The 22,692-nt window shown below is 35.4% G+C and overlaps 3 protein-coding genes across 11 annotated transcripts; all 3 read right to left on the bottom strand.

The window, feature by feature from the left end:
- Window positions 1-3,323: 3,323 nt before the first annotated feature.
- Window positions 3,324-6,699, bottom strand: LOC103502400 (uncharacterized). Its single transcript, XM_008466328.3, has 5 exons — window positions 6,303-6,699; window positions 5,714-5,786; window positions 5,032-5,421; window positions 4,362-4,705; window positions 3,324-4,154 (listed from the first exon to the last, which is right to left on the bottom strand). Exons 1-5 carry the CDS (start codon window positions 6,378-6,380, stop codon window positions 3,939-3,941), a joined length of 1,101 nt encoding a protein of 366 aa, XP_008464550.1. The 5' UTR covers window positions 6,381-6,699; the 3' UTR covers window positions 3,324-3,938.
- A 1,042-nt stretch (window positions 6,700-7,741) lies between these two features.
- LOC103502398 (uncharacterized) lies at window positions 7,742-11,923 on the bottom strand. Of its 5 annotated transcripts, none has more exons than XR_007818873.1 (5): window positions 11,103-11,923; window positions 9,686-9,822; window positions 8,990-9,421; window positions 8,132-8,663; window positions 7,742-7,962 (listed from the first exon to the last, which is right to left on the bottom strand). XR_007818873.1 is itself a non-coding variant. In XM_008466327.3 (4 exons), exons 1-4 carry the CDS (start codon window positions 11,118-11,120, stop codon window positions 8,648-8,650), a joined length of 603 nt encoding a protein of 200 aa, XP_008464549.1. In that variant the 5' UTR covers window positions 11,121-11,923; the 3' UTR covers window positions 7,742-8,647. The 5 variants fall into 5 exon arrangements, 2 of the variants coding, with proteins under 2 accessions (XP_008464549.1, XP_008464548.1); XR_007818872.1 differs by having other exon boundaries at window positions 8,096-8,663; XR_540527.3 differs by having other exon boundaries at window positions 8,132-8,706.
- A 110-nt stretch (window positions 11,924-12,033) lies between these two features.
- Window positions 12,034-21,705, bottom strand: LOC103502397 (protein MODIFIER OF SNC1 1). 5 transcript variants are annotated; one of them, XR_007818871.1, is made up of 12 exons: window positions 21,372-21,705; window positions 20,146-20,222; window positions 18,853-18,933; window positions 18,671-18,715; window positions 18,158-18,530; window positions 17,459-17,561; window positions 16,854-16,910; window positions 15,384-16,689; window positions 15,055-15,313; window positions 14,756-14,963; window positions 12,449-14,653; window positions 12,034-12,335 (listed from the first exon to the last, which is right to left on the bottom strand). XR_007818871.1 is itself a non-coding variant. In XM_008466325.3 (11 exons), the coding sequence occupies exons 2-11, from the start codon at window positions 20,175-20,177 to the stop codon at window positions 12,555-12,557; spliced, it is 4,563 nt and encodes a 1,520-aa protein (XP_008464547.1). In that variant the 5' UTR covers window positions 20,178-20,222; window positions 21,372-21,705; the 3' UTR covers window positions 12,034-12,554. The 5 variants fall into 5 exon arrangements, 2 of the variants coding, with proteins under 2 accessions (XP_008464547.1, XP_008464546.1); XR_007818870.1 differs by having other exon boundaries at window positions 12,469-14,963; XR_540526.3 differs by having other exon boundaries at window positions 12,449-14,963.
- Between the last annotated feature and the right edge of the window lie 987 nt (window positions 21,706-22,692).

Below are 22,692 nucleotides of genomic sequence, written 5' to 3' on the forward strand. Positions count from 1 at the left end.
TTTTCATATTTTAGTTGAATTTTGCATGAGTTAATCAAATACACCAATGTAATATTTACTATTGTTTTTTGATCGAATGATATATTATACAAGTAAATATTTGATGCACAAACAATCTTACTTTTCTTTCCATTTTAAAATCTGGTATATAGATGTACTCAAATGCAGAATATAAAGTATAAATATTCTATATATAATATTAAATATGTCAAAACTAAACTTAACTATACAACGTTGATAGCATATTAATATAATTGAGATATACCATGAGAGTGACAAAAAAAATAGAATAGTTGCAAATATAGTAAAATCTATCAAAGTTCATTAACGATAATAATTTTGTTTATATAAACCATAATAGATAAACTATGCTAGATTTACAATTTTTAAAGATGTTACATACTTAATTATTATTCCTAAAATTGTTACTTATAATTAGTCAAAAACATTTGGAAACAAGTAAACTAATCCCAAAAACATAAATCTAACAATTGGAATCGAACTAATTGAAAGAAAGCTAACGTGATATTAAGATGAAAAAAAAAATCACCATAATAATTAAAATTGTGGAATATTAATTGTATAACAAACGACATACTTTATGTATGATATCCATCGACTAATATACCAAAACTAAAATATATCAGAATCATATTTAAATTTTATGCCATATTTGTAACTTCAAAAAACATTTCCAAAAATTTGTTTAACTTCAAAAATATATATGTATGTATACATATAAATATCAACCATCACAATTTGTCTATATTTTATATGGAAAATCCTTTATTATTTTTATTTACATAAAGTTAAAGAAAGGTTTAAAAATTGCGAATATATATGTAGTTAATGTAATAGATCTAAATTTCATTCCCAAGCAATTAAAAAAGGTTGAGACAAAAAATTGACCGTTGATTTCGGTCTATGAGAACAATGGACGGTTGGATTCAAAAATCAAATTTGGACAGAGTTCCTCGTTAATTTGGGAAATCAAAACAAGAGAGTGCAAGTTGGCAAGTTGCTCACATGGCCGGGCAGGGGGCAGCACTCACACTACCGCCGCCACAGCCTATCTTCTCAAACGCCGACCTGCCCCTTCCCCTGCCCGAAACCCTACCACATTAACCCAAAACTTTGCCCTAGAATTTATGTCCTATATAAACTCCTCGAACTTCTTCTTCCTTCTTACGTTCCTCGACTGCCTCTTTGCGAAGTTCGTAAGTTCTTGAACCATTGTCTCATTGCTTCCGCTTTGATAGATTTTGTTTTATCCTTTCTAGAATGTTTTTGTTTTACGTGCAAAAAACTTCCATCCGCATGCGAGATTCTACGATGAGCATGGCGGCCATATTTTGCACAGATCGATTGATCTAATAAGGTGGTTGTTATTATCTCTGCTTTATTTGCTGTTTCTGAAAGAGTTTTGCGAGTTTTGTGTTCTTCTCTTTCAGATTTTCATGCATACATTTTATTTTTCTTCTACTTTCTAATCGTTTTTCGTTGGAAATGGTGTTTTTGGATAAGCTTTTGAAAAGTGAGCTTTTAAAAAGGTTTTGTGGCGTTTGGTTTTTTGCTTTGTTAGACAAGTGGTAGAGTTGTATTCGTTGTAGAAATCGGGGGAGCTTTGTGCTGTCTTGGGTTTTGGTTTTGGCCCAATAACATTCTAATCTATATGTTTGTAAAAGAATAAACACTTCAAATAACTTTATTAGATAAATCGAATGGGGAATTTTTAGAAAATAAAAAAAAATTGACCAGCCATTTAGATAGAATTTAATATACTTTATGTTAAATGTTCTATTTTTGACATATTTTCAATTGAAGATCTTATTTCTCATATATATATATAACATTTATTGATTTAATATTAACTGATAATTTATTATTAGAGTCCGAAATTTTATTATAATTTGTTAACATTTGTAGTTGACTTTAAAAACAAAATTTATTAAATATTTTTAAATATTATATAGTTGATAATATGTTACATAATAGAAAAATCCTCGTAACAAAATCTTTAAAAAATAATAGATTATAAAGTCTACCTATATTTTAGAAATTTATATAATTTATATTGTTTTTCTAAACAAATTGAGTTATAGCATGATTTAATTATAATTTCAACAGCTTAATTGAAATTCCGTAACCAAATTAGCAAGGCTGGAATTAATGAACATTTTATTTTAGTCTTGGGGAAAAAAATTAAGGAAGATAGCGCCATACGTTTATTATCGGTAAATTTAGAATTGGGAATAGTTGCAAACAATTATATTCAAAATAATTAAGTATATAGTAACATTTTAAAAAAGTTGCAAATATAACAAAATATGTCAAAATCTATCAATGATACGAGTTTATTGTTGATAGATTATATAGCAAATGTTGGTTTATTGTTGATAAATCATAAGAGTTGATAAAAGTCCAACGATAGAAGTTTATCATCGATAAATTTTATTATATTTGTAATTTTTTTAAAATATGACTATATATTTAATAATTATTTTAAAAATTGTTATTTATTATAATTACTCTTACATATATATAAAATAGAATGGCAAAGTTTTTAGTATTATAATAAATTTCGTTTTTTAAGTATAAATTTCAAACATTTTAGTTGAAAGCGTTTAATTTGACTTTGCACGTATTTTCCGGATGTGATTTCTTTTTTTTTTTTTTTTTTTTTTTTTTGTAATAATTTGTTTGAGAGACCTTTGGAAAATGTGTGGTTGGATTTCCAACTTTTAAGATCAAGTTAATACCGTATTCTAAACGATGTATTATATTATAAACTAAAACAAATATTGTCATTGAAAGAATATGGAGTGATGCACATACCCATATTAGACGCTTTTACATCATTTACATTAAATAAATAATTAAAAATAAAATATTTCACCAAAGAAATTAGATGAATTTATCATAAAAAAAATTGATTAGACATTTGGTAGAATGTAACAAGATAGATGCACATCAAGGTATCTTTTCAATGGAAGAATGAAGAGCTAAAAAGACAATCATTGTCGGAAGCGAAGCGGACTCCACATAAACGAAAATGACATTTTAAATATTTTCCACCAACAGCTTACACTGGATTGTGAACAGATATTTTCCTGTCCATTAAAATAGTATACATGGTTCAAATACAGTTTCAAAAGGTCCAAATGAGCTTTAGCTCAAATGACAATTAACACAACCTTCCTCCTTGTAAGTTGGGGGTTCAATATTCTTCCCAAATTGTGTTTATATATATAATTCAAAAAGAACACAAATGAGGGAAATAACTGCCAGGAATTAAAAGTGGCTCTAAGGTCTAAACACACATATTTCTCTACAGAGATATTTATAGGTTAAAAATATCAGTAGTCTACTTTCAACATACCTTACTTTCTCAAAAGATCAAGGAACATGTAAACAAATCATAGTTGGCCACGAAAAGTTAGCTCAATCAAAAGAAAAGTTAACATGGCTCATTTACAAGTAACAGAGGCAGCTTCAATCTGTTAGATGCCTGAAGGTGATTCACATACAGTTGCTATTCATGGAACTCAGCAATAAGAGCTCATATTCCATCCTCAGTTCCAAAAATTTCCTAAAACAGTTCAGAAAAATGAAGACTTGTAGATTGTTCCAACAGCAGCTTGAAAGAAGAAGAGGGTAGTAAAAGTTGACTTCTCTCTGCTAGGATATTCATTCAAAGGAAAAGAAAGTACAAAAAGATATAGGAACGATCACCATCTTCTTCAATACTTCATTCTCCCTTTATCATAACATCATCCACAAATTCCCATAACGAGCATGCGTTTCAACTTGCTTTTATAGAGCAATATGATCTGAAAACGCTCTATTCGACTGCAATGTAGCAGAAATGAACACAAAAAATCAGGTCAACAATTTATTAAGTTCACTGCAGTTTTGCCCTTTGGAACTTATCTTGAACTTTACTGCACCGTTGCAGCATTTGATGGGAAAAACCTCATAAGAAAACTTGAGAGAGACCAGATACAGATTATCCCAAGACATTGAAGAACATTCAACAGTGTACCGAGAGAGCTGTTTATTGCCAAGTTATTTGGAGTCATTTCAGCTCCTTTTATGGTAAATGAAAGTGCTGTCACCAGTTGAGCTGCTCTATTAAGTTGATGCAATCTATAAACCTGTTTAATAGGATCTCTTCAAATTAAACGCCATGACATTGATGATCGAATAAAATATTATTAAGGGCATATAAATGTAGTTGAGGGGAATGATAGACTAATATATGACTTTTTCTGCATAGAATAACTAAATGAAGCAAGTCCAACATGGATGGGCAAGACAACAAAAGATGTGGAGGGAGAATGATCAATGATGAATATTCTTACTTGAAAGACAATTGGAATAACAGGCCATGAAGATGATTTCTTGCGTCGTGCATACTGTTCAAATGCAAATTGAACAACAATCCCAACAAGGTAAGGTGCAAGTGTTGCAGATGCTGCAGGGCCGGTCCATGGCCACACTAATCCCATGGTGACCATTGGTATTATTAAACTGAGTGCTAAGGTAGCTACAGAAGAGATCCTCTGTCCAAATTGATTAGACAGGGTTTGATAACTGTTTTTCAGAGTGTCAGGTTCAGCAGTTCTCCTTGAACAGTCTATTAAGAAAAGAAACACCGCAACACCACAATAGAACAGTGCTTCCGTGAAGAACAATATGAGGAAATCTGCAATCAGAAGATAGTTCGTAGTTTACAATAGAGAATTTTGAAACTTATAAGGAAATATTTATCAGAACATGAAACTTATAAGAAACTATTTGCGATCTAAGAGCTCCTTTGCCTAGAATGTTCTCGAAGAATGAAAGGCTTTTAAAACATCTGAACTTAATGGCCTTTTTACACAAACTCAATAAAAAGCCATAAATTAAAATACTCCCTTATGCCTTCAATCGCCCTTGTTGAGAAGGGACATGTTGACACAGTAAAGATTACTTAATATATATGAAAATATTAACGAGGTTAAGAGATATAGAAGTAAGAACCGTACTGACCTGTCAACAGAGAGTCCTCAAAGATATTTGAAAGTAGTTTCCGCAGATAAAGAGAGGGGAAAATGAAAGAAGCTACGAGGACTGCGGGACCAACAAACCATAAGAATTTGTATTGATTGCTTTGCACACTAGACAAAGGGATCCGATTTCCTTCTTTGGAATTGTTGTAGAAAGAAATAAAACCAGGTTTCCCGCCAGTACCCTCATAATGTAAAAATGAATTGTTTTCAAGGGAGATATCTTCATCAGTGGGATGCTCAGTTACTCGCTCTAGCTCAACTTGCTCACTGCATTGAGACTGGTTCTCTGAAATAGCAGAGAGAACATTTTTTCTCCTCGGAAATCTTCTCCAAGACCTCAGCAATCCATGCATTAACTTGATGGACTCAACTATCCACAATTCCAAAAGTGAACCAAGAACATAACATTTAGTGATTAAAAACAAAAACATTTCCATTGGATTTAAATGAAATAAACATCTTGGGAAATTAAAATAGGCATCTCACCAGGTAACTGACAGTGTGAAAGATAACTAATAATAGATATGGTGGCTATGAGAAATCTAGAAAATAGAAACCAGATGATCCATTTTATAGCCATTTTGAATATAAACCAATTATCTGAGGTCAAAGCAGATATTAAATTGCATGATATAACATGGATCAATGAATAAAAGATTTACCTTTAGCAAATGTTAACCTCTGGAAACTACGTTGTTGGCTGCCAATGCCATATAATCCTCGTGAAAAGCTCAGCTGGAAATGAAAATAGAAACAGAGTCCATTAAATCAAACGATATCGTTAAGAAGACAATAAACATTTATAGATCATATAGCACAATGAGACAATAACAATTTCAATATCAAAAGATTATCAGACCATAACCATCTTATTACTCAGTAAACATCAAATCAAAAGGCTACAGATAGCAAAGCTCTCAGATATCAGGGTGAAAAATCATCGTAAACACTCCCAAAACGTAATTAATTCAATAACAGCATAGAGTCTGTTCCCCAATCCAAATTCTGTCCTTTTTTTGCTTCGAATTACATTTCAACCCAAACAATTATTCACACTTTTCAAAAGAAAGGAAAAAAGAAAAAAAAAACAAGTTTTTCACACCCCACACTAACGAGAGAAAGAGAAAAAAAAAAAGAAAGCAAGAATCTCATCCCCAGCACCAATGTTGAAACATCAAATTATAGAACACTTCATTTCAAAGAAAAAAAAAACATTAACGTATGAGAAAAGCGAATAGGACTAATATGCACCTGAAAGCTCCTCCGGGCGTCGGAGGGTGAAGATAGAGTAGGAACCGAGCAAGAAATAGAAGCAAATTTAACAGACATGTCCAATAAAGAGAAAAAAATCAACACACAACTCCAGTATCGTTTCTACTAATCCATTTTGATGAACTCCAATTCGAGCTCAAATGAATTTGAAGTACATTTCATCAATACCCATCGAAGAAAATCCTGTGGAAATGAAGGGAAAGCAGAAGAAATCGAGGATTTTAGAGAGTGGGTTTGAGAAACGGAAAAAGCCGCCTCCTTGTTCGCTGTGGTGACTATTGATATTGGTAACCTCAAACGGCGGGTGTGGGAAAAAAATAATAATATGTATTTTCGACGGTCTTATTTCCATCTCAAGTCGCCTATCCTCCAAAGTCCAAATGACTCATTGATTCTCTTCCCTTTCTTTGGATAAATTTCTCCATTTCTTTCTTTTTCCTTTCAATTATGCCAAATTACACCTTTCTTAAAAGAACCATTAAGAAAGAAACTAATTTGTTCGGTATAGTTTGTTCTTTCTCGTTCTCAAAATAATTAGAAACGTTTCTCTTTTAATTAAATAACAGTAGAAGTAAAAAATATAAATTTTTCTTGTTCTATTTTCGACTTTATTTCTCTCCGTTTCTCTTACTCTTCGACTCGTCTTCTCCCTTCTCGGTTTCGTCTTCTCTCCGACTAGGTGTTCTTTGTTCTCCAACTTTGTCCTCTCAGATTTTATCTTATGTACACTTCATTCTCTGACTAGGCATTTCTCTCCAGCTCTCCGTTCCTCTTCTCTCTTCCTCTATTTAGAGTAAAAGCTATAATGATCACTAATTATTATTTAAAAGTAAACATTATTTCAAAATTATCATTTACTATCATTTTTACTATTTTGTATTCAATTTTTATCAAGTGTTTGCTATTGTTTTTATCGAACTAAAATAATTTACACATCAAACACATATTATTATAATTCATTTCTTCATCAAACACATCCTTTGTTATTTATCAAGGTTATACCCTTCATTTGTTCGATAATTCATGATGGTTAAGTTCATATCTATTTTAGCTACTACACTTTAAAAAGTATTCAACAAATCACTAAAAATGAACATAATTTAGTTAACCTGGTGTTTATACAATCAAATGCTTGGAATCAAACACCATGTATTTCTAAAGAAAAGTATTTAATAGATCCATATTCATATTTATTTGGTAGTTAAAAATTTATATAATAGGTTAATGAACTTTACATTTTAAAAATTTAGGAATAAATAATTTTTAAAAAAATTTATAGTTAGTAAATTTTAGAAATTGGACGAATTTAGAAGAATCAGGTAAATCATGATAAGAATACTCAAAAATACTTTAGGAATTAGAATTTCCTTACCTTTCATATATTTTGTCATCAATACCTATTTGACAAAAATAACAAATTTCTCTAGAAACACTGAGGCAACTTTTTTTTTTTTTTTTCCTTTTTGACATCCAAAAACAAGAGGAAAAAGACTAAAGGTAAGAAAAATACTGAATAAGAGTCTTCCAATTGTTTAAGAACATGGAGAGACCACAATTACAAAAGAATTCGGTATAATTTGTACACTACCAAGAGGTGGATGAATACTGAGGCAACTAGAGAATAAAAGATTCAAGAAGCCTGTGGAAAAGAGAACAAAAAGATGAATTAGCTTGAACACCATTGATGAATTGACTATTGAAAATGTTTCCATTTCATGAACGTAACAAAAAGGATAGCCCAAAATGATAATGAAATTGAGACAAAAAGAAACCTCTTCAAAGCATTTGGAATAGGGAAGCAGCCTTACAAGAATCATAGAACTTGACAGCTTCGGCTACATTTTTAACTCCCTCAAGCTAATAGAAACAGTTGATCGGCTGGCCTTATAGACGTGTAAACCTTTGGCAAATGTTAACAAAACGAACTCCGGTTCACTTTATAAACAATGGCATTTCATCAAAGCCCATCTAAACGAGGTTAGCTCTCTTTAGGAACCTTATTGATCTGCAATAATATGGCCATACTAATTCTAAAAAATCGAGGTACCTCTCCATAATCCATTCTTGCATAAATTGGAACTTTCTTCTCGACAACTCTTTATAATGGAGGCTCCTAATATTCACTAAAGGTTGCCAGACCCGAGCTCGTACCACCTCTTTAAGTCTCCCATGGGAAACATAGCCACAGACTAGCTTGAAATAACAGAGAAAGTTTTTCATCAAATATGCAGTTCGCTTGAAGCTCAAGATTGAGAGACAACACAACCAGTGAAACATCTTGATGTAGAAAGCTACAATGAATGGCCCAAACACCCACAAAGGCATCAGTTCTTTTGAAACCTGGGCTCCATAAAAGATTTTGATTGTCAGATACAAGGGAATACTGCAGATTAATAGATTATAAAGAACAATTAGAAAGAATCCTCAATTGGTAGGATTATTTTTAACATTAAGATAACTGCAAACAAGAGGATAGCTTTAACGATGAAGACCAGAAAGCGAGTGCTTCTTCGCATTTTTTGTTGAGCACAAAAATAGTTATTTATGCTATGATCATTAACATAACTTGATATTGGCCATTTCATCCAGGTTTTTTGTTTAACTCATTGTTCTTATGAGGGAAAAGATAAAAAAAAGGAGTAATGCGCAAAGAATTTAGTACTTACAACATCAACAGAGGGATTTTAATCATGGGATCCAGTCTGAGAAGGTAGGGCCAAAATGCTTCTAGTCTTTCATGACTTCTCATATTATGAGACTCGTTCAGAGTTGCTGATTTCTCCCTCAACGACACCGTTCCCAAAATCCCATCCACTTCTTCACTTACTTGTTGAGTACATAAAATTGTCGGCCATTTACTGAATAACTTATTAATAAACAAGTGCAGTGCAATCCAATTGACTATTCCAAATGTATAAGATAATACAACAATATTTGCTTTCAAAGTAACTTTTGATGAAACATGACCATCTTCTCTTGTATCCTTTGGTACTTCAGACAGTTCTCCATCCCTAGGTTCATCATTTAGAACACTGTTTTTGAAGGCTGATATTCTCACAAGCTTAAATTTTGATCTAGATCTGGACGAAGTCCCTACACTGGAATTAAGATCAATAAGTACATCTACACAAGGGGTTCAGAAGTTCTTCGATCAAGGACAAAGTTTAAATGGGACGGAATTTATTTATCATTTGAATATCAAGATGTAAACTACATTAGCTATTCCTTCATTTTTTTTTAGTTACTCTACATTGGCTATTCTCTCTAATCAGTGGCCTAAATCTAGTTCAAAGTGAAGGCACACGTTGATTTCATGAGGGTACCAGCCACTTATATTCATATCAGAACTAAAGGGCACCGACCTTAATTGGATCTTTTGCTTTAATAGCATACACCTATCAGCTTTCCCAAGAAAATTTGAAGTCTCTATACATTGCTTCAACTTCATTCTCTGACTCCATGATAAAAGGCTCGAGGATGTTGTAACTGTAACGGAACCCTTGAAATGCAAGAAAAGAAATAGACATTCACCAGAATCGATTAGTTTTTTTAAAGGATAACATGGTAGAGATTTCCACAGTATTTAATGAGAAATGATAACATAGAAGCTTCACGAATGACAACATATATTCTATCCTGAAGATTCCTTCACAAGTTCACTAGGACTACAAGGGCGACCATGGTCTATTTATGCCTTCAAGGTCCTTTTATTGTAGAAGAATGAGATGACCTTTACCAATTTGAAGATTTAAAGCCACAACTAAGTATTGAAGTTCGGGGCCAGGTCCCCTTCTTGGAAGCATCCATAAGAAGAATATAAATGAGTTTAAGAAAATAGAATATATATTCGTCTGTAGGCATTAATCAACATGATACACATTACCCATATGCCTCATGCCTAGATGCAATGAGATGGCCTAGTTACATCTCCAAAATCTAGTGGGAAGGCATTGTGCATCCTTATGAGCATGTTACATTACATAATAGAATCAACATATTACTCGTCCATTTCCGTCAAATCCTAACTGTAAACGTCCAATTCTATTGTGATCAACCCCACAAATGCAAATCCGACTATCCGATGAAAATGTTAACAAAGTTCCATCAAATGCTAAACATAGAGTTACTACCGCTAGCAAAAAAGTTTCTTAGGAGATTACTTGAGTCAAAGCCTCCTCTTGGTGCTCCCTTTTCAAACTTTTTATAGCCTATTTAATTCAAGACATCAGTTTAAATTGGAGTCATTTTATTTTCTTCTTCTTCAAATAGTTAGCTTGTAATCTCTTGCTAAGTGTCTGCAACATACTTGATTTCGTTTGTTGGTTATTTCTGTTTTGTTTCCTTTATTATCTTTTGAGTGTTAGTCTCATTTCAACGAACGGGCTTATTTCCATTTTTTAGAAAAAAGACAACGATTATCTACATTGTTTTCCCAAGTTCAATTGTGACAAAAGTTTATCCGATTTCATATCCCTAACTTGGCCTGAAAGTTATAGATAGACGTAAAACCATCGGTGTTCAGTAATGAATGAACTTGGATACCGATATCAATAATCTGACTGATCTCTAATTCTCTCATGTCCAGCCTCATTGGGTTTTTCCATATTGAAAAATTTAACAGAAACAAATCACTAAGAAAAAAAACTCTACCGTCAGCTTCAGTTTAAACTACCAATTAGAAGAACCCCTAAAAACATCGAAAACCCATAAAAAACCTAAAATGCAAGAAGCTAATCCAATCTCTACACCAAAAAGGGAAAAGAGAGAATCCGAACAGACCAGAGCAGTGGAATCCATGAGGTCGTGGATAGAGTTGAAGAAAAAAGGTGTGGCTTCAGGTGTGAAATATGAATGAATTTCAGGTCATCTTTGTGGATAGAGACTTGTGAAATTGACTTTCTGAAAGTGGATGAAGTTGAAGATCACTTAGCTCTTCCTTTAGAAAGCTACTGAGTGCTTGAATTCCATTCAAGCCATCTGCTGAATGACATGTAACCGTGGAAATTTTCTTTTTCTTTTTTACAACACGTGGGATGGAGAATCCAAACTTTATATAATGCTTCGTATAATGGTATTCCTTTTTTCTTGTTCTTTCTTTAAGATATGGTAGAATATTATGAGAAGACTCCGAAGTATAATTGATTTTTTTTTTTTTTTCAGCATAGTATAGATATGAGGATTTGAATTTTTAACTTAACCGAGAATTTACGTGTCTATTAATATCTAGTTATAGTTGTTGATGATTGACATTAGTTTTCTCAATTTTACTGATAGTTAATCCCAGTATTGAATTCACCTAATTTTAGATTCTAAGTTGATTTTGATTTTCAAAGGATCTGTTAACCAAAAATAAAACATTTATATATAAGGCTTCTTGAGGATAGATGGCTCATGCCAAAACTATCGTCAAACAATTGAACTAAGTTAAACAACATACAAAGACACCTATGATTAATTTAATTTTGCCCAGCGCCCACTTAGATGAGTTTAGTACAATTGTGAAATTTGTGTATTATGAGCGAGAGGATCCTTCCCTCTTATGATCAATTTAATTTCATAATCAGAAACATGTCTACACATCCTAGAGCACATCCAAATTAAAACGTTCCAATTCAACGGTAGTTCAAAACGATATCACATTTGTAATATTGCATTCTCATGATTTCCAGGACTTTACTATTATGTCCAAACTGTCAAAAGGTAGAATATGTTAGTAGCGAAGAATCAGAATGCTTCTCTAATTCATTTCCTCAGTCGTTCAACAAGAAGGAAATAAAGAAATGTCATACATACAAAGGCTAAAGAGGAGTGGGGAATGGGAAGGTAAAACAAAAGGGAAAAACAATTATATGTGAAGGGTCCGTCCCAACATGCATGAAACTTGTAAGCACAAATTAAAACTGTTTGATATCAGAGTAACCTACAAAATAAACAAGTCCGAGCACCTTCCTCCATCCAAACTCCAAACAGTTTTCTCCTGCACCGTCAAATCTGGTTCCTAGTTCTATTCCCCTGCTCAATTCAGTTCCACACCATCAGCTGTTACGCTTTAGAAAATATTAGACTTCGCCAAAAGGAAATCGGAAAAGAAAACACGAACTGGAAAAGTAATATTTCTCAAGAACCTGATCCATAGAAGATCGACCTGCTATGTATAAACCGAGGTGGCACGGGTCAGATAAACAAAATGTATTTGGAATCTTCAATTATGCTAAAAATGACAGATATCTATCAAACTGGTCCTCCTTGTTGCTTGTAAAAGTTCCCACCATCTCTTCTGGACTGACCTTGTTGGCCCCTCTCCACGTACCTTGAGCCTGAATGTTGAGTGGTATCCTTAGGTCTATCCATGTTCGGTTTATTATTGTGTGGCCCAACTGGTTGGTACTCGTACTGCTGATTTTGTCTTTGCCTGTCTCTATTAGCAGGTGGATAATGCTGCTGCTGCTGCTGCTGCTGCTTATGATGCTGAGAGGTATTCCTTTCCCGACGGGAGTCTGACCCTCTTCCATAACGGTTATTGTTCTCGCCGCCTTTATGGTAAAATGTAGGCATCTGTTGCTCACGCCTGACATCTGTATTTGCTGGAGCAGCCTCAAGTGTATGGATAGGACCTTGGTTTGGGGAGTAAGGACGCTCCTTGCGGGAAGAAACTTTCTTCTCTCCCCTGGCTCCATGATGACCAACATTTGATCCCTCTTCTGTGATGGTTCTTGCACCAGAGGTATCATACTGGTTCTGGGCTACATCATCAGTTGCTTTTGTGCGATGTGAGAATTGCCTAGATCCGATTTTATTAGTCTGTGCACCTTCAGACTCAACATTTTGGTGATTGTGAGGCTGGACCATCCGCGATTTGGGTTGCCAATGAGATGTTGAACGTTCTCCAACACCCCTATTTTCTTTGGCAGCAGCAGATACATCTTTCTGATCTGCCTCAAGCACTTCGAATTCGGAAGAAATCTTTTCGTTGTCTCCACCTCTATGTTTCTTTTCATTTAGATCATAATTGTTCCCTACGCCCTTGTGCCCCTTAGATTGAGACCGTTTTCCTCTGCCTGTCACTCCCTGGTCTCTTCCAACAGCTGCAGTGACAGGTGGGATAGAGGCCGAGTAGTTGGGATCATTCCATCCATCTGGTGGATCCCACTCATCAACTTGACTCACGAACGCATTAGTGGAGCTTCCGGTGGCCTTCTCAGGTAATTGATATTCATTTGTTTTTTGGACATAACTACCAGCATTTGAAGCATAAGATAGCTGATCTTGCAAGCCTTGCCCATGTTCCATTGCTCCCCGTCGCTGCCACGATGAATGTGCCTTGCTTTGTTTATGTTGCCTACCATCCCCGTTCCTGTGATCTGTGGAAAATCCCACATTTCCCGAAACAGCACCAGCAGATCTAGCATTATCAGAACTTTGAGAACTTGAATCTGCCTTATTATCGTCTGGTGCCTGGTTTATTATGGAAGTATCTTGATGGATAGTTCCTTGTTGTGCCATTTCTTTGGCTACTGGCTTCGGTACATATATCTCCCTTTCAGCTCGCTTATTTTTTGGAATATTCTGCACTTGATTATCAATCTTCACAGATGAAGCAACGGACTCTGCTTCGTTCTTCGGAACAGTTTCATCAGTAACCTCACATTTGTTGAGAGATCTCACGGGGGCCCACATAACAGAATCACTACCATTAATCTTTTCTCCTGGTCTATTTTGAGCATTTCTTGCCACCCTGCGAGAATGCTGGGACTTCCACTGACCATTACCTCTGCCAAGTGTCTCTACAACTGGCAACTGGGGTAGCAGCTCTCTGAACTGATTTTCATCCCTATTAATTGGCGGTTGTGGATCAGAAGGTGGATCCAATACAGATTGAGAAGCCTTTGGTTTATCATATTCCGTTGTAAGATTTGCTTCTTTCGAGATCTGAGGTGATGGTGCAGATATCAAGGCCTCTTCCACTTTGTGTCTGTTCTTCCCACTCTTGTTATTTTTCTTTCTTGCATGAGTTGAAGGTTCGGCAATAGAATCTGTAATGATATTGCTGGACTCCTCTACAACTGTATGAATGTCAGCTGCAACTATCTGACCTTTTGATTCCTTTATTAAGTGGGGAATCTTTTCAGTCTTTTCAGATGAAATATTTGGTTTTTGTTTATTTCCTGTACGCTTGTGCTTCAAGGATGCACCACCCCCATTCACTTCAGAAGCATTCTTGTTTTGAGCTCCATCAGAAATGCTTAGCTCCTGCTCCAAAGATCTCAATTCAGTATGTGTCACAGCCTGCTCCTCATTGCCACTACTTGGTTTCTTCGATGATGTATCTCCTGATACAATGGGAGAATGTTTATTAGTGCACATAGTTGACTCGCTATCATTAGTAACCGCGTGCTGATCAGAAACTGTAGTATGCTCTCCAGATATAGTACCAAGCATTCTGTGAGGTTCTTCTATCTTATTTCTTACAGCATCATTATCAGCTTCAGACCCCTGATTTGGCCCCTCCCCAGATACTGTACGTCTGTTCAACTCTTCAAGCTTTGCCAAGGCCCTAGCCTTCTGTTTCCTAGTCCTTTCCTCCTCTTCCTCCTGCAATTGTTTGGTGCGTTGCTTTGCTAGCTCTCTCATCTTTGTACGCTGATCATAATAAAACAGAACAATTGTTTTAGAAAAGAAAAAAGTACCCAAAAGAACCAGCAACCAGGACGCACATTAATCAAACATATACCTGAGCTTGACTATCTTTTGAATCACCCGTGGATGGGGCAGGTCCATCTCCATGGCTATCCGAAGAAAATGGCTTGGCCTTATTCAAAGCTCCTAAAGCATTGTGGTCTCTTGCAAGCACCGAACTTTCCTTGTTGGGAGTTGCCATCATGCCTGGGGAGTCCAACAGAGGTTTTTTATGCCACCCATCAACCTCCTGGGAATTGGCTTTTCCACGGCCATGATGATCACTTCTCCCTTGCACTCCACGATTCGGCCTCCTGCAGATTTGAAGAAATTAAACATTCTCAAGACCTTCAACAATTTTAATCAAGCAGGAATCGGACAAACCTGTGGACGGGTCCTCCACTGTGTAATTTAACGTTCCTATCCACAGTGGATAAGCGTAATTCACTGGAGGCAGGGTCTATGACTTCATTAAAATCTCTGTTTTCAGGAAGAACAGCACCCACGCCTGCTTCATGGGCAACAACACGATCAGAGTGCTTATCATCAGGTTGAAACTCAGCTGGCTCCTCCCTTCTAAAAATAGGTGCAGCATCATGTCGCACGTCAGAAGCCCGTGCTTTTGCATTTAATCCCTCTATCTTCTGAATCAGACTTGAACCTTTTGTGGAAGTAGGCAGTGATTTGGGAACTTCAGAGAAACCAGAAGCAGCAGCATCCGCCTTTTCTAGTAAACCATCACCAGTACCCGTGTTTCCATGAGACTTGGCTTTCATACTTTCAGAAGACTGAGCTTCTTGGTTGGCAGAAGCCTGAGAATACGGTTCCACCCCCAATTTTCTCCTTCTCAAATCAACTTCCTTTTTGTGATCCCAGTCATTCTCCCATGAAGACACTCTCTGTTGGTCAGCCTTCTCAAGAATCAACTGATTGGTGGTTGTTGAGTTTATCCTATCTTTTTCATCGTTCTTACCATTGTTTCCCTGCTGCTTCAGAAGAACCTTGTATGGTCCTTGATTATCACAAGGAAGACCAGATTCTACTTGTTCTGGAACCATACCCCCCTTTCCACCGGATACACCATGGGAACTCACAGGCTCGGAGGGACTCTGGCCTTGGCCCGAGAACCTGTTGTAAACAGCAGGTCCAGCAGGCCCAGCAGGCATTCCCATAAATGGTGCATCTCTATCGTTTGAATTGCAGTAGCCCATGGGAGGTCGATAATACCCGTCATAGGAAACTGGACCTGGGTAAAATCCTGGTCTAATTGGCATGCCAGGGTGAATAAAACCATCATGCATAGGAGGTCTGTATATATCTCCAGTTTTAGGATGATGTCCCATGGGTCCAGTTCCATGAGGAGGCTGAGGATTGGGAAGACCACCAGGAGGAATCTGTGGAGGGTAATACAGAAATGGATCCATAGGGAAATTACCAGGAGCAACTGGAGTTCTATATGGAGGACCTCCTTGTGGAGGACCTCTATACCATACACCACCTTGAGGATTGTTTACTGGAGAACCATGCCAGGCATCATAATGTGGGGGAGGAATATTTGCACCAGGGTAAGGCTGGGGATGCCCCAGCCATTTCTCTACATTTGGCCTAGATCCATCATCATTGTGTGGAAGATTATCACTTCTCCAGGAATTAGCACTTGCAACACTTGTAGTCATATTTTTAGGATCATCTGAAATTTAAAAGATGGTCAAAGTAAACAGCTATACTATATAGGAAAAGAACGGATTCTACGTATGGGATTGGGAGGAGGCACACAATACCTGATTTTAAAAATAATAATCATATTAGTATTATTATTACTATTATTATCATTGTTACTATAACAACACATACCAATTGCTGAAGTTCCAGTCCTCTCTTTCATTGTAGCTCCTCCATTAGACCCATTATCTGTGAAACAGGTAATTCAAGTTATTTTCAAGAGATTTCCCGTCTTCACCTTAAATAGGTGATGGAATGTGTTTTAAATTTAACAAATCAATATAGAAGCAAATAAAAAGATGACACAGAAACTAATCTTGAGTAGCCACGGGAAAGAACAAGAGGATCATAATAACATCCACTAATACTACAAAAGTCATCATATCATGAACTTCTTCACAATAAGGTGACATAATGTTTGAACAGCCATCAACACAGACACCCGGTGTAACTCAAAATAACATTAAGCTGATTAACTAAACGTAATAGAGAAGCATCAAACTCTATGCAATGGATACTTCAGCTCTCTAAATAACTAAGATTTTTTTTCAAACTGATAAGAGTTGGTTTTAAAGGTACCGAAGTAAGAAATTTGAGGCCCGAAAGGAATTAAAGGAATTAATACTTGAATCTCAATCTGAAACACACCGGATTGAGCAACAAATAAGTTCAGAAATACAGGAAATAATACTTCAATAGTAAAATAAACTGAGTTCAAGCAATACATAAGCACAAACCTTGTGACTCAGCATCCTTTCCTACACATTCTTTCTCTGAACCCAGAGTAGGAAAATCTCCAGATGTCAAAGAAAACCCATCACTCTTACATGCCATCGTTCCCTACATGCCAAACCAAACTTGAATAAGGGAAGAAAACTAAAGAAGGAAAGGCAGTTGACTATAACTTGCTCCCAAGGATTGACAAGTTTGACCGCATTTGATGATGTCTATAAACCACATACCTAAAACAATTCTCCACCCAACCCAACCCATCTTCTGGTAGCATAGAACATACATCTAGAACTGATATATATAAATAAATTTCTCTTTCAGGCCACTTATTAGGACAAACTGATTTATTTACCCTTTTGAGGTATAATCACAAGGAAATGAGAAACTCTTTATGTTTAGAAAGGTTGTTGGAGAGATACGTTACTCAACACAATTAACAACTCTCATTGGGCCAATACTAAAATGCAAATATCATTTTTTTTTTCCTTAATTTCTAACAGCAAAAGCTTTGTTGAGTGAGGGCGTGTTTTATCCCTTTTGTCATTTAGGCATTTCCTTTTTGTAGATTTTTTTTTTTTTTTTGGGTATTATCACAGGTATCATTCATCTTAATAAGAGTGGGTTTTTGTATTTTCAAGGGAAGGTTACATAATTGGGAAAATGTACACAATGAAAGATCAATAGACAGGTTGCAAGCATTATACCACTTTCTCTGTAGTAACAGCAGAATTCCAAGCCACTGGATTTTCAGAAGTTTCTGCAAATCGTGACAACTGTGAGCTACTAGATTTAGTTTCGGCACTGTGAGGGCGCAAGGATGTGAGTGTTGCATGGTTTAATGTCACGGGCCCAGAGGCAGACGATGGTCTAGAACTTGGTCCCCATGCATTAGCATGAGGTTCATGGGACCTGTCACTCCCAGCTGTTGATGGACGAGTGCCACCTCCAGCAGATGAAGGGCGACCACAGAGATGGCTTGGCGAACCAGAAGCACTATCTGTATTTGGAGAAACGGATGAAGAACCCCATGCATTTGTTGCAGATGAAGTTGATTTATTGCCCCAACTGAGGGTACCCCTATCAAGTGTGGGGAAATAGACACAATTCAGTCAACCAGAAAACACATAAAAAGTTCTGCGAGTTCGCTAAAACTTATTAATAATATATGAAAGTGCCAGGAACAAAGAGTATAACTAAATAAATAACTGCATACTCACTTGGGTACAATTTCCACATTTGGGTCCAAACCATGGTTTTCTAACCTGAAGTAGGAGATAGAATACATAATTTCAAAAAGAAAATAGCATACTACATAAAAGAGATATTCAAATCTAATAGCATTGAGCCGACCCTGAGATGCCAAATGACAATAATGATAATCGGTCGACGAAGTAGATACCTTTGACTGGGTAAGTTAATAGGTTTTGGAACAGCAACCTTTCCTAAAACAGTCATCCCACCTCGTCTGGCTGATGTCCACCTGCCAAGTGTGGAAACAATAAGATGTTTGAAGGACTCGCTTTCAGCTACAGCAAATATAAATAGCTTTTCAATTAAAGACAAACATATGTTTAAAATCCAATATCAGTTCCATATTTATTTCTAGGATATATTCTGTAATACCAATGATTTTCCTACAAAAGGAGCAATCAAAGAACAAGGCTTCCACTTTACTTTTGCCTTCAGAGTTCAGTGGAGTACTCTTCCTAAATAAGCTGGCAAAGACTCTATCATTACTTCTTCATTGTATTTCACATTTTTTTGTGGAGTAAACTTTGCGTTTCTTTCAGTGTTTGTCTAACATCCCAATAAACAAAAGGCATAGAGCTTCATAAGGAAATTTAAGGAGAACTCCCTTTAAATGGACAATGTAGACCTCTTTGGATATAAAGTAGATTTGGATTTAAAGATGGTTTTTTCACACACCGTAACACAAAAAGGACATAAGTTCAGAGGAACTAAGACAAACCAGAAAGCCTCCTCCTAATCTCTTTCCCTTTCATTGAAGAGTTCCTTGTTCAAATATTTTTTCCTTTCTTGCAAAAGATGGTAATGATTCCAAGCTCAAGGTGGAATGTTATTGACATCAACCATTAAGGGGGTATTTTTTTTATATTTATAAAATCAAACAACTTTCATTGAGAAGGAACGAAAGAATACAAGAGTTGAGGGACTGTGGAATTGTCTTTAGGAGAATTCCAAGCCCATTCTGCCAAAACACCCCTACTAATAGAAAAGGGACAAACTAAGAGTTGAGGGAGTAGGAGTTGGGAAATGTGGAATTGTAAACTTCACTCCTTGTTTGAGTTACCGTGAATGGACGATCAAATCTCTCGATCTAATCAACTATCTTGTTTAATTTTTCAAAAAAAAATAATCATACACTTACAAAGAAAAAATATCTTAAGAATCGTGGGAACAGGAGCAACATTTGGTGCCATTACTACAAACACATTCAAAGTATTGATTCAAGTTGCAATGGAAGCAAAAAGGAGGTAATTCAAGTGATTTCAGAAAGCTCAGTGTATCATCTATGCCTAATGCAGTTGATTGCCCAAACAAAATCTAATTACCAAATACATGTGATTGGAAGCTAAAAAGAATGGATGAAAACTCAAATTTCACAAATCCCAATTAATTAAATATCTAACACTCCAAGTTGCAGTAATACAGATGGAGGGTAACGCAATACCTTCTTTCTCCGCTCAACATACTTGATGTCATGGTTGAACAGTTGTAGCAAGGTCATTCAACCAAATTTAATACAACCTGAGAAGAAAAAAATCATTACATTTTCAAATAATCATGAACATTATAGGAAATAGCATGGAAATTTGCTTGTATATTTTCTTCAACCAGATTCATAAATAAAACCATCCAAGTTATTAAGATTAATCAGCTAGCCCCTAAGGACGCATCCATTTCCATTCTGCTTCTGAACCACCTTAAGATGAAGAACCATCACGAATCATTTATTACTTCTTTTATTCAAAAATTAAAATTTGAAGTTTCAATCAAATTGAATTTTCACATTTCCAAACCAATCAATTGGTTGCTTCTCAATGCACAAGTGCTTGATTCTTATAACAATTTAACTCTGGGTCTGAAATCATTATGCAATAGGTCGCTCAGTTGATTGTGTTTGGGATTCCAAGATCAATGCATAGGACATTCAGGTTAAATAGTCTCCCTCACTAAATAATCCTTCTTTCAGGTCCATGCAACATCGTCTTCAGCTCTATCTATCTCTTACTGGACGTGATCAAACGTAGATGAAAAATAGGGCAACCAGCCCATTCTTCATAACCAAGCATTTGCTCCGAGCTTTAGATTGGTTAAGATCCTGTTCCCCATAACACAAACAAAATTGGAAGCTTCTTTTGGCCTCAAACATATTCATTGTTGCAATCCAAAACTGAATATTTTCTGATTCCCAGAAGAAACAATCAGTCCCACCCACGGCTCAATTAACGACCGTTCAAAACCTTTCTCACTGTCGCGATTCAAACATTCCGGTGAACTCAAACCGGAATAGAAAATAACATACGTGTAATTATCGCTACGCAAGTGCTAAACAATAAAAAAAATCGATGGAGAAAATTCAAACAAACAGATTCGAAGAACATAACAAAGTAATAGAAACTAAACCAGTCCGCCTCCAACCCTTTAAACAACTACGTAAACCCCTAGTGCCGCGAGTAGTTTCCGAACTAATTAAACATGATTAAAATCCAGGAAAATAAAAATACCCAAACATATAAATACGAAAAAATTTCCATTATAATCCATAAAATATTTTCCGTTACCATCCATACTTCATCCATTTGTTATTTCTCACTAGTTTACCCTTTTTCTCAAAAATCAAACGCGCGAAATTTGCTAGACGATTAACGATGAAATTTGCGAAGAATAACTTGCCTGAGATGAAATAGGGTTCAAATGCTCCGTGCAAAACCTAGAGAAGAAATGGGGGCGGTAGTAGCTGGTCGATATTTCAGAAATGGAAGCGAGGGAAAGAAAAAGAGGCAATCGGAACCACGGAATCGGTGGAAGATCGCGATGTGGGTTTCGGCGAGGAGATCTTAGCAAATGAAAAACGGGAAGTCGAGAGTGATGGGCCTGCGATCGGAGCAATAATATATGGAACGAACGAACGGGCGGAAAGGGGAAGATAGCAGAGGAGGAGTTCGAGGATGAACGACGAGTTGTTTTTGTTTTTGCCTTTGCCTTTGCCTTTGCCGTGCCTGTGATAAATTGATAATATTAGAAATTAATAATTCCTAAGAATTTATCTATCTTTATTAATTTTTATTTTATTTTATATATAAATAATTTATCTTTTTCAATTCATGAGAATATTAGATGACAAACTTAAACTATGTAAAAAATTAGCCTCCAATTTCGGTAATTCACGGTTATCTTTCGGATAAAGTTAATGTTACTATGTTAATAATTTTTGTTCATTTATTTACTTTATAATGATCATCATGATTTAACAACTAATTTCCCTATTTTGTTTAATCGTTTTTCTTAACATACATGCTCGTGGGATTCGCTTTTTTCTTAATATGATAACTTAGATTAGATTACTTTTCTAAAATAGGTTATTGGGTGGGTTTTAGCGGTCAATTTAAGTCTATGTGATTGAATTCTTTTAGTACAGTATTTGGTAGATAAAGAATCAAACGTTCGACTTTGAGAGTGAGTACGTAGCAATTATTTATTGATAAGAATAGTTTTATTGGCGAAGTAATATTAGTTATTTATCAAACAATAGTATATTTTCATAGGTTTAAATCTCATTGTCTTGTTCATAATATAATAATATAGTTATATATGTTTTTTATTAAGTGTTACACTTTGCTCATCAATGTTTGAAACGCGATACATGAGGATGCCAACGTATGTGTCGAGACACAATTATTTTTACATGTCTAAGTGCTGCATACATTCATGTATATCTAATCCATGTATAAGAAATTACTATTTAAGTTTAGAAGTCAATTGATACCTTTCGTTATTGGGCACGACCCCTTCAAGTGTTAATGTCATTAAGGTGATGTTAGAATAATAAATGGGCAAAATGGCTCAAAGGGTCGAGGACACGGCAATGGATTGTGATAATGATAGACAATTTGTGTCTATTTGTATCATAATAGACACAAATAGAAGCTCATTATTGTCTATCACAAATAAATTATAATATTTTGCTATATTTATAAATATTTTTTAAAAAAAT

The sequence above is a fragment of the Cucumis melo genome, chromosome 2 (genome assembly GCF_025177605.1).
Source record: "Cucumis melo cultivar AY chromosome 2, USDA_Cmelo_AY_1.0, whole genome shotgun sequence".
NCBI classification, from domain to species: Eukaryota; Viridiplantae; Streptophyta; class Magnoliopsida; order Cucurbitales; family Cucurbitaceae; genus Cucumis; species Cucumis melo.